Genomic DNA, 14,474 nt, shown 5'->3' with positions numbered 1-14,474 from the left:
AAATATACAAAGGAACATACCGAGCCCACAAAGATGGACCGAATTAACACAAACAGTCACCAACAAACACAACATGGGGAACAGAGGGTTAAATAATAAACAAGAAATTGGTTGATTGAAACCAGGTGTGTAAGACAAAGACAGAACAAATGGAAAATGAAAAGTGGATCGGCAGTGGCAAAATCGGCGGAAGTCATGACAAATAGGTTGTCATCTCACGCTATTCAAACCCAACAATCAATAAACAGCTGATGATCCTCTCTTAGCCCATAGATCACACATTGCAAACAAATAATCTGAACTAAAAACTCCACACATTTTGGAATATCTGTGCATCCTTGACAATCTCTAATCAATATTCAAAAACAGCAACTTTTTCCCTGTGAACCTGCACATCATAATCTTCTATTGTTTGTGGCACCAATGTGAGGGGATATGTAGTAGGATAGTGTGAGGAGTTATGTAGTAGGCTAGTGTGAGGGGTTACGTAGTAGTCTAGTGTGAGGGGTTATGTAGTAGTCTAGTGTGAGGGGTTATGTCAGTAGTCCAGTGTCAGGGGTTATGTCAGTAGTCTAGTGTGAGGGGTTATGTCAGTAGTCTTGTGTGAGGGGTTATGTCAGTAGTCTAGTGTCAGGGGTTATGTCAGTAGTCTAGTGTGAGGGGTTATGTCAGTAGTCTAGTGTGATGGGTTATGACAAGGGAAACAGTGTTGCAGTAGCCTAGTGTGAGGGGTTATGTCAGTTGTCTAGTGTGAGGTGTTATGTCTGTAGTCTAGTGTGAGGGGTTATGACAGTAGTCTAGTGTGAGGGGTTATGTCAGGAGTCTAGTGTGAGGGGTTATGTCAGGAGTCTAGTGTGAGGGGTTATGACAAGGGAAACAGTGTTGCAGTAGTCTAGTGTTAGGGGTTATGTCAGTAGTCTAGTGTGAGGGGTTATGTCAGTAGTCTAGTGTGAGATGTTATGTCAGGAGTCTAGTGTGAGTGGTTGTTTCAGTAGTCTAGTGTGAGGGGTTATGTCAGTAGTCTTGTGTGAGGGGTTATGTGGTAGTCTAGTGTGAGGGGTTATGTCAGTAGTCTAGTGTGAGTGGTTATGTAGTAGTCTAGTGTGAGGTTTCATGTCAGGAGGAACAGTGTTGCAATAGTCTAGTGTGAGGGGTTATGTAGTAGTCTTTTGTGAGGGGTTATGTCAGTAGTCTAGTGTGAGGGCTTATGTCAGGAGTCTAGTGTGAGGGGTTATGACAGTAGTCTAGTTTGAGGGTTATGTAGTAGTCTAGTATGAGGGGTTATGTCAGTAGTCTAGTGTGAGGGGTTATGTCAGTAGACTAGTGTGAGGGGTTTTGTCAGTAGTCTAGTGTGAGGGGTTATGTTGGTAGTCTAGTGTGAGGGGTTATGTAGTAGTCCAGTGTGAGGGCTTATGTCAGGAGTCTAGTGTGAGGGGTTATGACAGTAGTCTAGTGTGAGGGTTATGTAGTAGTCTAGTATGAGGGGTTATGTCAGTAGTCTAGTGTGAGGGGTTATGTAGTAGTCTAGTGTGAGGGGTTATGTCAGTAGTCTAGTGTGAGGGGTTATGTCAGTAGACTAGTGTGAGGGGTTTTGTCAGTAGTCTAGTGTGAGGGGTTATGTTGGTAGTCTAGTGTGAGGGGTTATGTAGTAGTCCAGTGTGAGGGGTTATGTCAGTAGTCAAGTGTGAGGGGTTATGTCAGTAGACTAGCGTGTGGTGCAGGAATAATGACAAGCCAACCTGGGGATCTTTGTGTTCACATTTCCCTAAAAAAGTGAAACCGGACGCGGAATTTCAGCAAACCAAACTCAGACCACATCAGTTTGGTTTGCGTCCGGGCTCTCTTGAGGGTTCTGAATTCCTTTGGAGTGTTCACACTGTACACAAAATTGTGCGAACCACACTGAGTTCACAAAAATGATCTGAAAGGGACCAAGTGCTTAAACACCCTTATTTATCTAATGTGTTACATTACACCTTAAAGACAACCATAGTTGCTGCTGTCATTCACATAGATGTTGCTGCTGAACTTTGACTGGGCTAGTCCTTGTTGGGAAGGTGTGAGCTTTGACCGGGCTGGCCCTTGTTGGGAAGGTGTGAGCTTTGACTGGGCTAGCCCTTGTTGGGAAGGTGTGAGCTTTGACTGGGCTAGCCCTTGTTGGGAAGGTGTGGACTTTCTTTGGTCTTGCTGTGGGCTAGCCCATGCCCACCTTGCCCACTGAATACCCACACAGGACAGGTGTGGTCTTGTACGCTGGGTGTGTGTGTCTTCATGGCTTTAGGTGTGTGTGTGTGTTTAGGGATGTAGTTTGTGTCTGTGTGTTTGCACACCTGGGTGTATAACATGTGCACAGATACATAGATCGTGTGGTTGGGGGTGAGAAGTTGATGGAGAGAATGTCCCTCATTAATCATTATTCTTTTAACAGGGTTCTACACACCTTCCTCATGTCTTCATCAGTATCACTTCATTACCAACAATATGAACTGGACTGATGCCCAGAGTTACTGCAGAGCACATTACACTGATCTGGCTACAGTAGATGACATGGAGGACCTGAACAGGCTGATTACCAGTGTCAGTATTTATGGATGGTACTGGATCGGACTGAAGAAGGGAGACTCCATGAAATGGCACTGGTCTCTGGCAGACAGACGTTTCTACAGAGAGGGGGAGACTGAGTTCAGAAACTGGGACACTGGGACACCCCAAAATGGTAACTGTGCTTTCATGAGTACAGCTGGGCTGTGGAACAACGCCTCCTGTGATGACCAGCATCACTTCATCTGTTATGATGGTGAGTTTTTACATACTAATGATGAAGCATGTTCTAATTGCTAGGGCTGCCATTGAGTTGAAACATAGACTCATGATAGCTTTAAGTTGTTAATCAGTTATTGATCTGTTATTAAATCAATGAGAACATGTACTATATAGATGATCACAAGATTATGTTTCATTGGATCGTTGTATTGATTATTACATTTGACTTTTGCAGGAAAACAAGGCACCAACCTAACATACGTCTTAATTCAGGAGAACAAGACCTGGATAGATGCTCAGAGTTACTGCAGACAGCATCACACAGACCTGCTCAGTGTGAGGAACCAGACTGAGAATACAGAGATAGAGAAGAAGATATCACTGAGGGGACTTCCTGTGTGGATCGGTCTGTTTCTAGACTCCTGGATATGGTCAGACCAGAGTGACTCCTCATTCAGAAACTGGTGGTCAAGATATCCTACAATATATCAGGGATACAACTGCACTCTGGTGTCTTCTAATCCTAATGAGTATTATTATTCTGAATGGATAAATTATCCCTGTGGCACCAACTTTCCTTTCATCTGCTATGGTATATTACAAAATTCTCCTCCTGATCTACCTGATATAATGATGACAGGAGAACTCTAATGTTGCCCCATGATTCACTACTGTCATTGGGGGATTTTATTATCTTGTAGAGCCAGCTGTGGAGACCCCTGAGATACCCCAACTGAACAGACAGGTGGTGAGAATGAAGATGACGCCAAAGGATCAACATCTGAACCTCAGTGATCCTGCTGTTCAGGACGCAATTTTAAAAAAGGTGAGTTTCACCTTTTTCATGAAGAACCAACTTAGCAATGATACCAACTGTACAGACCTCCTCTCTGGTCTGGGTCCTAGTCTGTTGTGGATGACCTCCTCTCTGGCCTGGGTCCTAGTCTGTTGTGGATGACATTCTCTCCTGCAGTGACCAAACTCTCTGAGGGTGTGTCAAGGAGAGTGGGTATGCCAAAATACATTTCCAATTTACACATGTATATTAAAACAAACTTGAACGTGTGTGAAATAGGACAAATAATAGCATCATCTCCTCATAGAGTCAAAGGTTTGAAGTGAATAATGTCTCAGTATAGCAGGAAGGAATGGTAGTTCTAGATCTTTAGAATGACTATTAGAGTGAAATATTGTGGGTTTCTGTATGTGTGTGTTTCTCCAGATAAGGAACACAGCTGAAGGAGCAGGGGTTACCTGCAGACACCAAAGTGACGTGGAAAAAGCAGCTTGATGGGAAGGTCTTCCACAAGGAGGAAGAGGGGTCTCCCAATAAAGAAGAGGAGAAGAAGACGAAGAATATGATGACAAAGAGAGAACTCTAATTATGTAAAATGTTCACCTAACATTTCTCTTTCTATATACATTAATAATCTGTACTGAGATGTATTTTCTGAACCTAATTAAATGTATTTTATTAAGTCAATTGTTTAATTATAAACATTAATAGTGTTTTATCATGATATGTTTTATTGATAATTTTCTTGACTTGGTTGTTTTATTACAGGGTGTGTTCTCAAGATAGACTTTTCACACATCATGTCTGTAAATGAGTTATCTGTAGTTATGTTGATATACAGTGCTGTGAAAAAGTATTTGCCTCCTTCCTAATTTTCTCAACTTTTACATATTTTTTATGCTGAATGTTTTCTGATCTTCAAAGAAAACAGAATATTAGATGAATGGAAACTGAGTGAACAAATAACAACAATTACATACTTATTTAATTGATTTCACAAACAAAGTTATCTAACACCCAATGTTCATTTGTTAAAAAGTAAACTCAGGGACATTTGTGGGTCTTTAAGCATGAACTGCTCGTTTCAAGTCCTGCCACAACTCAAATGGGATTATTAGGTCTGGATTTTAACTAGGTCATTACAAAACTTCAAATGTGTTGCTTTTTAATCATTTTCATGTAGACTTGATTGTGTGTTTTGGATCAATGTCTTGCTGCATGACCCACCTGCGATTCAGCATCAGCTCATAGACAGATGGCCTGACATTCCCCTGTAGAATTATCTGATACAGAGCAGAATTCATGGTTCTTTTTATAAAGGCAAGTCGTCCAGGTCCTGAGGCAGCAAAGCATCCTCAGACCATCACACTGCCACCACCATGCTTGACCGTTGGTATAGGGTTTTTACTGCGGAATGCAGTGTTTGGTTTTCGCCAGGCATAATGGGACCCATGTCATCCAAAAAGTTTTGACTCACTTTTGACTCATCTGTCCATAAAACATTCTTCCAAGAGTCTGGATGATCATCTATGTGCTTCCAGGTGCATTTTCGTTAACTTTAGACAACATTTTTGACTAGATGGGTCCCATTATGTCTGATGAAAACCAAACTGAATTATAAAAATTTGGCAAAAATAGAGAAAATCAGAAAGGGGGCAGATACTTTTTCACAGCACTGTAAGTATCAATGTGTTTTTCTAATTGTAATGTAACTTTCTTTAATTGAAAATATATTTAGACCATAGTTTACATACTGCATAGCCAACGTAGTCTCAGCATGTTTTTTATTGGTTAATGAAGATGTCTTTTCTGATGATCAAATAAATACTTGTTGCAGATTGACAGTATAGGTCTAGAGTTGGGATTCTTCAAGTTTCAACTTAATATTATTTTAATGTTTATTTGACACATTTTACCTTAGTGATAAAGACATCTAGACATAATGTGTAATCAACTCCTCTCTTCAGGACTCTGATACACTGGTACCAGTTAGAACCATGTCCTGCTGACCAGAGATTTAGTTACGTTTTACATCACTTCCTCAAATTAGACAGAGGGGAACTTTACCACATCAAGCCAGACCCAGGATATTTCCTGGAACACACAATGATGTGACATCAGTAATGAACCTGGTCTCAGATCTGTTTGTGGCCTCTTGCCAAGTCTCATGTGTGTTGTGGTGCTGTGTGGCTCAGTTTGTAGAGCATGGTGCTTTCAACACCAGGATTGTTGGTTTGTTTCCCCTGAGGCCGCCAATATGGAAAACGTATGCTTGAGCACTTTTGGATGAAAGGTTATATTATATTTTATATTATGGTCTGCAGTGCATTCGGAAAGTATTCAGACCCCTTAACTTTTTCAAAAAAAATTTAAGTTACAGCCTTATACTAAAATGGATTAAATCGTTTTTTCCCCCTCCTCAATCTACACACAATACCAAATAATGACAAAGCAAAAACAGTTTTTTTGCAAATGTATTACAAATTAAAATGGAAATATTAGATTTACATTCAGAACCTTTACTCAGAAATTTGTTGAAGCACCCTTAGCAGTGATTACAGCCTTGAGTCTTCTTGGTATGATGCTACAAGCTTGGCACACCTGTATTTGGGGAGTTTCTCCCATTCTTCTCTGCAGATCCTCTAAAAGCTCTGTCAGGTTGGACGGAAGCGTCGCTGCACAAATATTTCAAGTCTCTCCAGAGATGTTCGACCGGTTTGAAGTCTGCCATCTGGCTGGGCCACTCAAGGACATACAGAGACTTGTCCTAAAGCCACTCCTGTGTTGTCTTGGCTGTCTGCCTAAGGTTGTTGTCCTGTTGGAAGGTGAATTTTCACTATACATGGTGTCTGTGGTTGTGAGGCCAGTTGGACGTACTGCTTAATTCTCAAAAATGATGTTGAGGCAGCTAATGGTAGAGAAATTAACATTGAAATATCTGGCAATATCACTGGTGGACCTTCCTGTCGTGAGCATGTCAATTGCAAGCTCCTTCAAAACTTGTGTTGTGTGACAAAACTGCACATTTTAGAGTGGCCTTTTATTGTCCCCAGCACAAGGTGGACCTGTGTAATGATCATGCTGTTTAGTCAGCTTCTTGATATGCCACACCTGTCAGGTGGATGGTTTATCTTGGCAAAGGAGAAATGCTCACTATGAGGTTTGTAAATTAATTTAAAAAAATTCGAAATAAGCTTTTTTGTGCTTATGAAGAATTTCTGGGATCTTTTATTTCAGCTCATGAAACATGGGATCAAAAACTTTACGTGTTGCGTTCATATATTTGTTCATATTTATGTTCATATTTTTGTTCAGTGTAGTTTGGTTATTATCAAGCTACAAATGACAACGACCATAGGAGTTGCCAGACAGCACAACAGATCTGGGACCAGCAAGCTACATACTGTAACTACAACACAATACCACAAGCATTTTAGGTGTGCTGATCAAGGATCAGTTTTGCCTTTCAGAACATAATGAATGAAATTACATGGACACTGGGGAGCGGATCCTACATTCAGAAAAAAAGGTTCCAAATGGGTTCTTCGACTGTATCCATATGACAACCCTTTGAATAATTTCCCTTTATGGCTCCACGTAGAACCCTTTTAAACACAGGTAGAACCCTTTTGGGTTCCATGTAGAACCCTGTGTGGAAAGGGTTCTACATGGAGAGCAGAGAACACAATGACAGAGGAGAGGGAGAGCAGAGAACCCAATGACAGAGGAGGGGTAGGTCAGAACAACCAATGACAGATGAGAGGCGGATGGACAGGTCCACCAGCTGGTCCAATGTGAGGGTGGTGTCTTGGCAGGGCAACTCACGACGGACGTCGTCGTGCAGACTGCACCAGTAGTGATCGATCAGGGCCCTGTCGTTCCATCCCGCGCTGGCGGCCAGGGTCCGGAAGTACAAGGTGAAATCCTGCGCACTCCTCGTCCCCTGCCTCAGGTGGGACAGACATTCACCTACCGCTCAACCCTCAGGCGGGAGGTTGAACACTGCCCAAAAGCGGCGGGAGAACTCTGCGTAATGGTCCAATGCCGCGTCTCCCTCACTCCATACGATGTTGGCCCACTCCAGGGCTTTGTCTCAGAGGCAGGAGACGAGGGCGGACACGCTCTCACGCCCCGAAGGAGCCAGGTGGACGGTCGCCAGGTAGAGCTCCAGCTGGAGTAGAAACACCTGGCATCCGGCAGCCGTCCCATCATACTCCCTTGGGAGCGCGAGTCGAAACCCGCTGGGACCGGGTGAAGGACGGGTGGACAGTGGGACCGGCTGTAGTGGAGCTGTTGGAGGTGCTGGAAAGCCTCCTCCTCTCTCCCAACGATCCATTTTCTGCAGCACGCGATCCATGGCAGTGCCCAGATGTTATAACATGGTCGCGTGCTGCTGAAAGCGCTCTTCCACTGCAACAGGGAGGGCGTCTGCTCCTGCTGACTCCATTCTTCAGTTGGTGATTCTGTAAGGGTCCTGTGTGTAGCTGGTGTAGGTAGCCAGGTGCAGGACATCAGATTACAACAAACAATCACTGACAAACACAACATGGGGAACAGAGGGTTAAATAATAAAAAATAAATTGGTTGAGTGAAGCCAGGTGTGTAAGACAAAGACAGAATCACTGGAAAATGAAAAGTGGATCGGAGGTGGCTAGAAAGCCGGTGACGTCAATCGCCGAACGCCCCCCGAACAAGGAGAGGGACCAACCTCGGCGGAAGTCATGACAAATATGTTGTCTTCTCACGCTATTCAAACCACACAATCAATAAACAGCTGATGATCCTCTCTTAGCCCATAGATCACCCATTGCAAACAAATAATCTAAACTAAAAACTCCACACATTTTGGAATATCTGTGCATCCTTGACAATCTCTAATCAATATTCAAAAACAGCAACTTTTTTCCATTGAACCGGCACATCATCATCTTCTATCGTTTGTGGCACCAATGTGAGGGGTTATGTAGTAGGCTAGTGTGAGGGGTTATGCTGTAGTCTAGTGTGAGGGGTTATGTCAGTAATCAAGTGTGAGGGGTTATGTCAGCAGTTTAGTATGAGGGGTTATGTCAGTAGTCTAGTGTGAGGGGTTATGTCAGTAGTCTAGTGTGAGGGGTTATGTCAGTAGTCTAGTATGAGGGGTTATGTCAGTAGTCTAGTGTGAGGGATTATGTCAGTAGTCTAGTGAGAGGGGTTATGTCATTAGTCTAGTGTGAGGGGTTATGTCAGTGGTCTAGTGTGAGGGGTTATGTAGTAGTCTAGTGTGACGCATTATGTCAGTAGTCTAGTGTGAGGGGTTATGTAGTAGTCTAGTGTGAGGTGTTAGGTCAGTAGTCTAGTGTGAGGGGTTATGAAGTAGTCTAGTGTGAGGGTTTATGTCATTAGTGTAGTTTGAGGGGTTATGCAGTAGTCTAGTATGAGGGGTTATGTCAGTAGTCTAGTGTGAGGGGTTATGTCTGTAGTCTAGTGTGAGGGGTTATGTAGTAGTCTAGTGTGAGGGATTATGTCAGTAGTCTAGTGTGAGGGGTTATGTCATTAGTCTAGTGTGAGGGGTTATGACAGTAGTCTAGTGTGAGGGGTTATGTCATTGGTCTAGTGTGAGGAGTTATGTAGTAGTCTAGTGTGAAACATTATGTCAGTAGTCTAGTGTGAGGGGTTATGTGGAGGTCTAGTGTGAGGTGTTAGGTCAGTAGTCTAGTGTTAGGGGTTATGAAGTAGTCTCGTGTGAGGGTTTATGTCATTAGTGTAGTGTGAGGGGTTATGCAGTTGTCTAGTATGAGGGGTTATGTCAGTAGTCTAGTGTGAGGGGTAATGTTGTAGTCTAGTGTGAGGGGTTATGTCAGTAGTCTAGGTGAGGGGTTTGGTCAGTAGTCTAGTGTGAGGGGTTATGTCAGTAGTCTAGTGTCAGGGGTTATGTCAGTAGTCTAGTGTGAGGAGTTATGTCAGTAGTCTAGTGTGAGGGGTTATGTCAGTAGTCTAGTGTGAGGGGTTATGTCAGTAGTCTAGTGTGAGGGGTTATGTCAGTAGTCTAGTGTGAGGGGTTATGTCATTAGTCTAGTGTGAGGGGTTATGTAGTAGTCTAGTATGAGGGATTATGTCAGTAGTCTAGTGTGAGGGGTTTGTCATTAGTCTAGTGTGAGGGGTTATGTCATTGGTCTAGTGTGAGGGGTTATGTAGTAGTCTAGTGTGAAGCATTATGTCAGTAGTCTAGTGTGAGGGGTTATGTAGTAGTCTAGTGTGAGGTGTTAGATCAATAGTCTAGTGTGAGGGGTTATGAAGTAGTCTAGTGTGAGGGTTTATGTCCTTAGTGGAGTTTGAGGGGTTATGCAGTAGTCTAGTATGAGGGGTTATGTCAGTAGTCTAGTGTGAGGGGTTATGTCTGTAGTCTAGTGTGAGGGGTTATGTCAGTAGTCTAGTGTGAGGGGTTATGTCAGTAGTCTAGTGTGAGGGGTTATGTAGTAGTCTAGTGTGAGGGGTTATGTAGTAGTCTAGTGTGAGGAGTTATGCAATAGTCTAGTGTGAGGGGTTATGTCAGAAGTCTAGTGTGAGGGGTTATGTCAGTAGTCTAGGATGAGGGGTTATGTCAGTAGTCTAGTTTTTGGGGTTATGTCAGTAGTCTAGTGTGAGGGGTTATGTCAGTAGTCTAGTGTGAGGGGTTATGTCAGTAGTTTAGTTTGAGGGTTTATGTCAGTAGTCTAGTGTGAGGGATTATGTCAGTAGTCTAGTGTGAGGGGTTATGTCATTAGTCTAGTGTGAGGGGTTATGACACTAGTCTAGTGTGAGGGGTTATGTCATTGGACTAGTGTGAGGGGTTATGTAGTAGTCTAGTGTGAAGCATTATGTCAGTAGTCTAGTGTGAGGGGTTATGTAGTAGTCTAGTGTGAGGTGTTAGGTCAGTAGTCTAGTGTTAGGGGTTATGAAGTAGTCTAGTGTGAGGGTTTATGTCATTAGTGTAGTGTGAGGGGTTATGCAGTTGTCTAGTATGAGGGGTTATGTCAGTAGTCTAGTGTGAGGGGTTATGTTGTAGTCTAGTGTGAGGGGTTATGTCAGTAGTCTAGTGTGAGAGGTTATGTCAGTAGTCTAGTGTGAGGGGTTATGTCATTAGTCTAGTGTGAGGACTTATGTCAGTAGTCTAGTGTGAGGGGTTATGTCAGTAGTCTAGTGTGAGGGGTTATGTCATTAGTCTAGTATGAGGGATTATGTCAGTAGTCTAGTGTGAGGGGTTATGTCATTAGTCTAGTGTGAGGGGTTATGACAGTAGTCTAGTGTGAGGGGTTATGTCATTAGTGTAGTGTGAGGGGTTATGCAGTTGTCTAGTATGAGGGGTTATGTCAGTAGTCTAGTGTGAGGGGTTATGTAGTAGTCTAGTGTGAGGTGTTAGGTCAGTAGTCTAGTGTTAGGGGTTATGAAGTAGTCTAGTGTGAGGGGTTATGTCATTAGTCTAGTGTGAGGACTTATGTCAGTAGTCTAGTGTGAGGGGTTATGTCAGTAGTCTAGTATGGGGGGTTATGTCAGTAGTCTAGTGTGAGGGATTATGTCAGTAGTCTAGTGTGAGGGGTTATGTCATTAGTCTAGTGTGAGGACTTATGTCAGTAGTCTAGTGTGAGGGGTTATGTCAGTAGTCTAGTGTGGGGGGTTATGTCAGTAGCCTAGTGTGAGGGATTATGTCAGTAGTCTAGTGTGAGGGGTTATGTCAGTAGTCTAGTGTGAGGGGTTATGTCATTAGTCAAGTGTGAGGGGTTATGTAGTAGTCTAGTGTGAGGGATTATGTCAGTAGTCTAGTGTGAGTGGTTATGACAGTAGTCTAGTGTGAGGGGTTATGTCATTAGTCTAGTGTGAGGGGTTATGTCAGTAGTCTACTCTGAAGGATTATGTCAGTAGTCTAGTGTTTGGGGTTATGTCAGTAGTCTAGTTTGTTGGGTTATGTCAGTAGTCTAGTGTGAGGGGTTATGTCATTGGTATAGTGTGAGGGGTTATGTAGAAGTCTAGTGTGAGTGATTATGTCAGTAGTCTAGTGTGAGGGGTTATGCCATTAGTCTAGTGTGAGGGGTTATGTAGTAGTCTAGTGAGAGGGGTTATGTATTAGTCTAGTGTGAGGGGTTATGTCAGTAGTCTAGTGTGAGGGGTTATGTCAGTAGTCTAGTGTGAGGGGTTAAGTCATTAGTCTAGTGTGAGGACTTATGTCAGTAGTCTAGTGTGAGGGGTTATGTCAGTAGTCTAGTATGAGGGGTTATGTCATTAGTATAGTGTGAGGGGTTATGTAGTAGTCTAGTGTGAGTGATTATGTCAGTAGTCTAGTGTGAGGGGTTATGCCATTAGTCTAGTGTGAGGGGTTATGTCAGTAGTCTAGTGTGAGGGGTTATGTCATTAGTCTAGTATGAGGGATTATGTCAGTAGTCTAGTGTGAGGGGTTATGTCATTAGTCTAGTGTGAGGGGTTATGACAGTAGTCTAGTGTGAGGGGTTATGTCATTAGTCTAGTGTGAGGGGTTATGACAGTAGTCTAGTGTGAGGGGTTATGTCATTAGTGTAGTGTGAGGGGTTATGCAGTTGTCTAGTATGAGGGGTTATGTCAGTAGTCTAGTGTGAGGGGTTATGTTGTAGTCTAGTGTGAGGGGTTATGTCAGTAGTCTAGGTGAGGGGTTATGTCATTGGTCTAGTGTGATGGGTTATGTAGTAGTCTAGTGTGAAGCATTATGTCAGTAGTCTAGTGTGAGGGGTTATGTGGAAGTCTAGTGTGAGGTGTTAGGTCAGTAGTCTAGTGTGAGGGGTTATGAAGTAGTCTAGTGTGAGGGTTTATGTCATTAGTGTAGTGTGAGGGGTTATGCAGTAGTCAAGTATGAGGGGTTATGTCAGTAGTCTAGTGTGAGTGGTTATGTCTGTTTTCTAGTGTGAGGGGTTATGTAGTAGTGTAGTGTGAGGGGTTATGTCAGTAGTCTAGTGTGAGGCGTTATGTCAGTAGTCTAGTGTGAGGGGTTATGTAGTAGTCTAGTTTGAGGGGTTATGTAGTAGTCTAGTGTGAGGGGTTATGTAGTAGTCCAGTGTGAGGGGTTATGTAGTAGTCTAGTGTGAGGGGTTATGTAGTAGTCTAGTGTGAGGAGTTATGCAATAGTCTAGTGTGAGGGGTTATGTCAGTAGTCTAGTGTGTAGGGTTATGTCAGTAGTCTTGTGTGAGGGGTTATGTAATAGTCTATTGTGAGGGGATATGTTGTAGTCTAGTGTGAGGGGTTATGTCAGTAGTCTAGGTGAGGGGTTATGTCATTGGTCTAGTGTGATGGGTTATGTAGTAGTCTAGTGTGAAGCATTATGTCAGTAGTCTAGTGTGAGGGGTTATGTGGAAGTCTAGTGTGAGGTGTTAGGTCAGTAGTCTAGTGTGAGGGGTTATGAAGTAGTCTAGTGTGAGGGTTTATGTCATTAGTGTAGTGTGAGGGGTTATGCAGTAGTCAAGTATGAGGGGTTATGTCAGTAGTCTAGTGTGAGTGGTTATGTCTGTTTTCTAGTGTGAGGGGTTATGTAGTAGTGTAGTGTGAGGGGTTATGTCAGTAGTCTAGTGTGAGGCGTTATGTCAGTAGTCTAGTGTGAGGGGTTATGTAGTAGTCTAGTTTGAGGGGTTATGTAGTAGTCTAGTGTGAGGGGTTATGTAGTAGTCCAGTGTGAGGGGTTATGTAGTAGTCTAGTGTGAGGGGTTATGTAGTAGTCCAGTGTGAGGAGTTATGCAATAGTCTAGTGTGAGGGGTTATGTCAGTAGTCTAGTGTGTAGGGTTATGTCAGTAGTCTTGTGTGAGGGGTTATGTAATAGTCTATTGTGAGGGGATATGTAGTAGTCTAGTGTGAGAGGTTATGTCTGTTGTCTAGTGTGAGGGGTTATGTAGTAGTCTAGTGTGAGGGGTTATGTCAGTAGTCTATTGTGAGGGGATATGTAGTAGTCTAGTGTGAGGGGTTATGTCAGTAGTCTAGTGTGAGGGGTTATGTCAGTAGTCTAGTGTGAGGGGTTATGTCAGTAGTCTAGTGTGAGGGGTTATGTCATTAGTCTAGTGTGAGGACTTATGTCAGTAGTCTAGTGTGAGGGGTTATGTCAGTAGTCTAGTATGGGGGGTTATGTCAGTAGTCTAGTGTGAGGGATTATGTCAGTAGTCTAGTGTGAGGGGTTATGTCATTAGTCTAGTGTGAGGACTTATGTCAGTAGTCTAGTGTGAGGGGTTATGTCAGTAGTCTAGTGTGAGGGGTTATGTCAGTAGTCTAGTGTGAGGACTTATGTCAGTAGTCTAGTGTGAGGGGTTATGTCAGTAGTCTAGTGTGAGGGGTTATGTCATTAGTCAAGTGTGAGGGGTTATGTAGTAGTCTATGTGAGGGATATGTAGTAGTCTAGTGTGAGGGTTATGCGTGTCTAGTGTGAGGGGTTATGTATAGTCTAGTGTGAGGGGTTATGTCAGTAGTCTACTCTGAAGGATTATGTCAGTAGTCTAGTGTTTGGGGTTATGTCAGTAGTCTAGTTTGTTGGGTTATGTCAGTAGTCTAGTGTGAGGGGTTATGTCATTAGTATAGTGTGAGGGGTTATGTAGAAGTCTAGTGTGAGTGATTATGTCAGTAGTCTAGTGTGAGGGGTTATGCCATTAGTCTAGTGTGAGGGGTTATGTAGTAGTCTAGTGAGAGGGGTTATGTATTAGTCTAGTGTGAGGGGTTATGTCAGTAGTCTAGTGTGAGGGGTTATGTCAGTAGTCTAGTGTGAGGGGTTATGTCATTAGTCTAGTGTGAGGACTTATGTCAGTAGTCTAGTGTGAGGGGTTATGTCAGTAGTCTAGTATGAGGGGTTATGTCATTAGTATAGTGTGAGGGGTTATGTAGTAGTCTAGTGTGAGTGATTATGTCAGTAGTCTAGTGTGAGGGGTTATGCCATTAGTCTAGTGTGAGGGGTTATG

At 43.1% G+C, this 14,474-nt stretch overlaps 1 protein-coding gene across 2 annotated transcripts in view; it reads left to right on the top strand.

Annotated features, from left to right (window-relative positions):
- Positions 1-14,474, top strand: part of LOC106591080 (putative C-type lectin domain family 20 member A) — a 34,958-nt gene that overhangs the window by 7,024 nt on the left and 13,460 nt on the right. For both annotated transcript variants that reach the window (XM_082977350.1, XM_082977351.1), the window contains 3 exons: positions 2,429-2,797; positions 2,999-3,355; positions 3,465-3,589. In XM_082977350.1, coding sequence (XP_082833476.1) covers positions 2,429-2,797; positions 2,999-3,355; positions 3,465-3,589 — 851 coding nt within the window. The remainder of the gene's footprint in view (positions 1-2,428; positions 2,798-2,998; positions 3,356-3,464; positions 3,590-14,474) is intronic.

This window comes from Salmo salar, chromosome 07 (genome assembly GCF_965601325.2).
Source record: "Salmo salar chromosome 07, fSalSal1, whole genome shotgun sequence".
Classification (NCBI taxonomy): Eukaryota; Metazoa; Chordata; class Actinopteri; order Salmoniformes; family Salmonidae; genus Salmo; species Salmo salar.
Note: the sequence above shows the minus strand (reverse complement) of the source record. Positions and strands in the feature narration are given on the sequence as shown.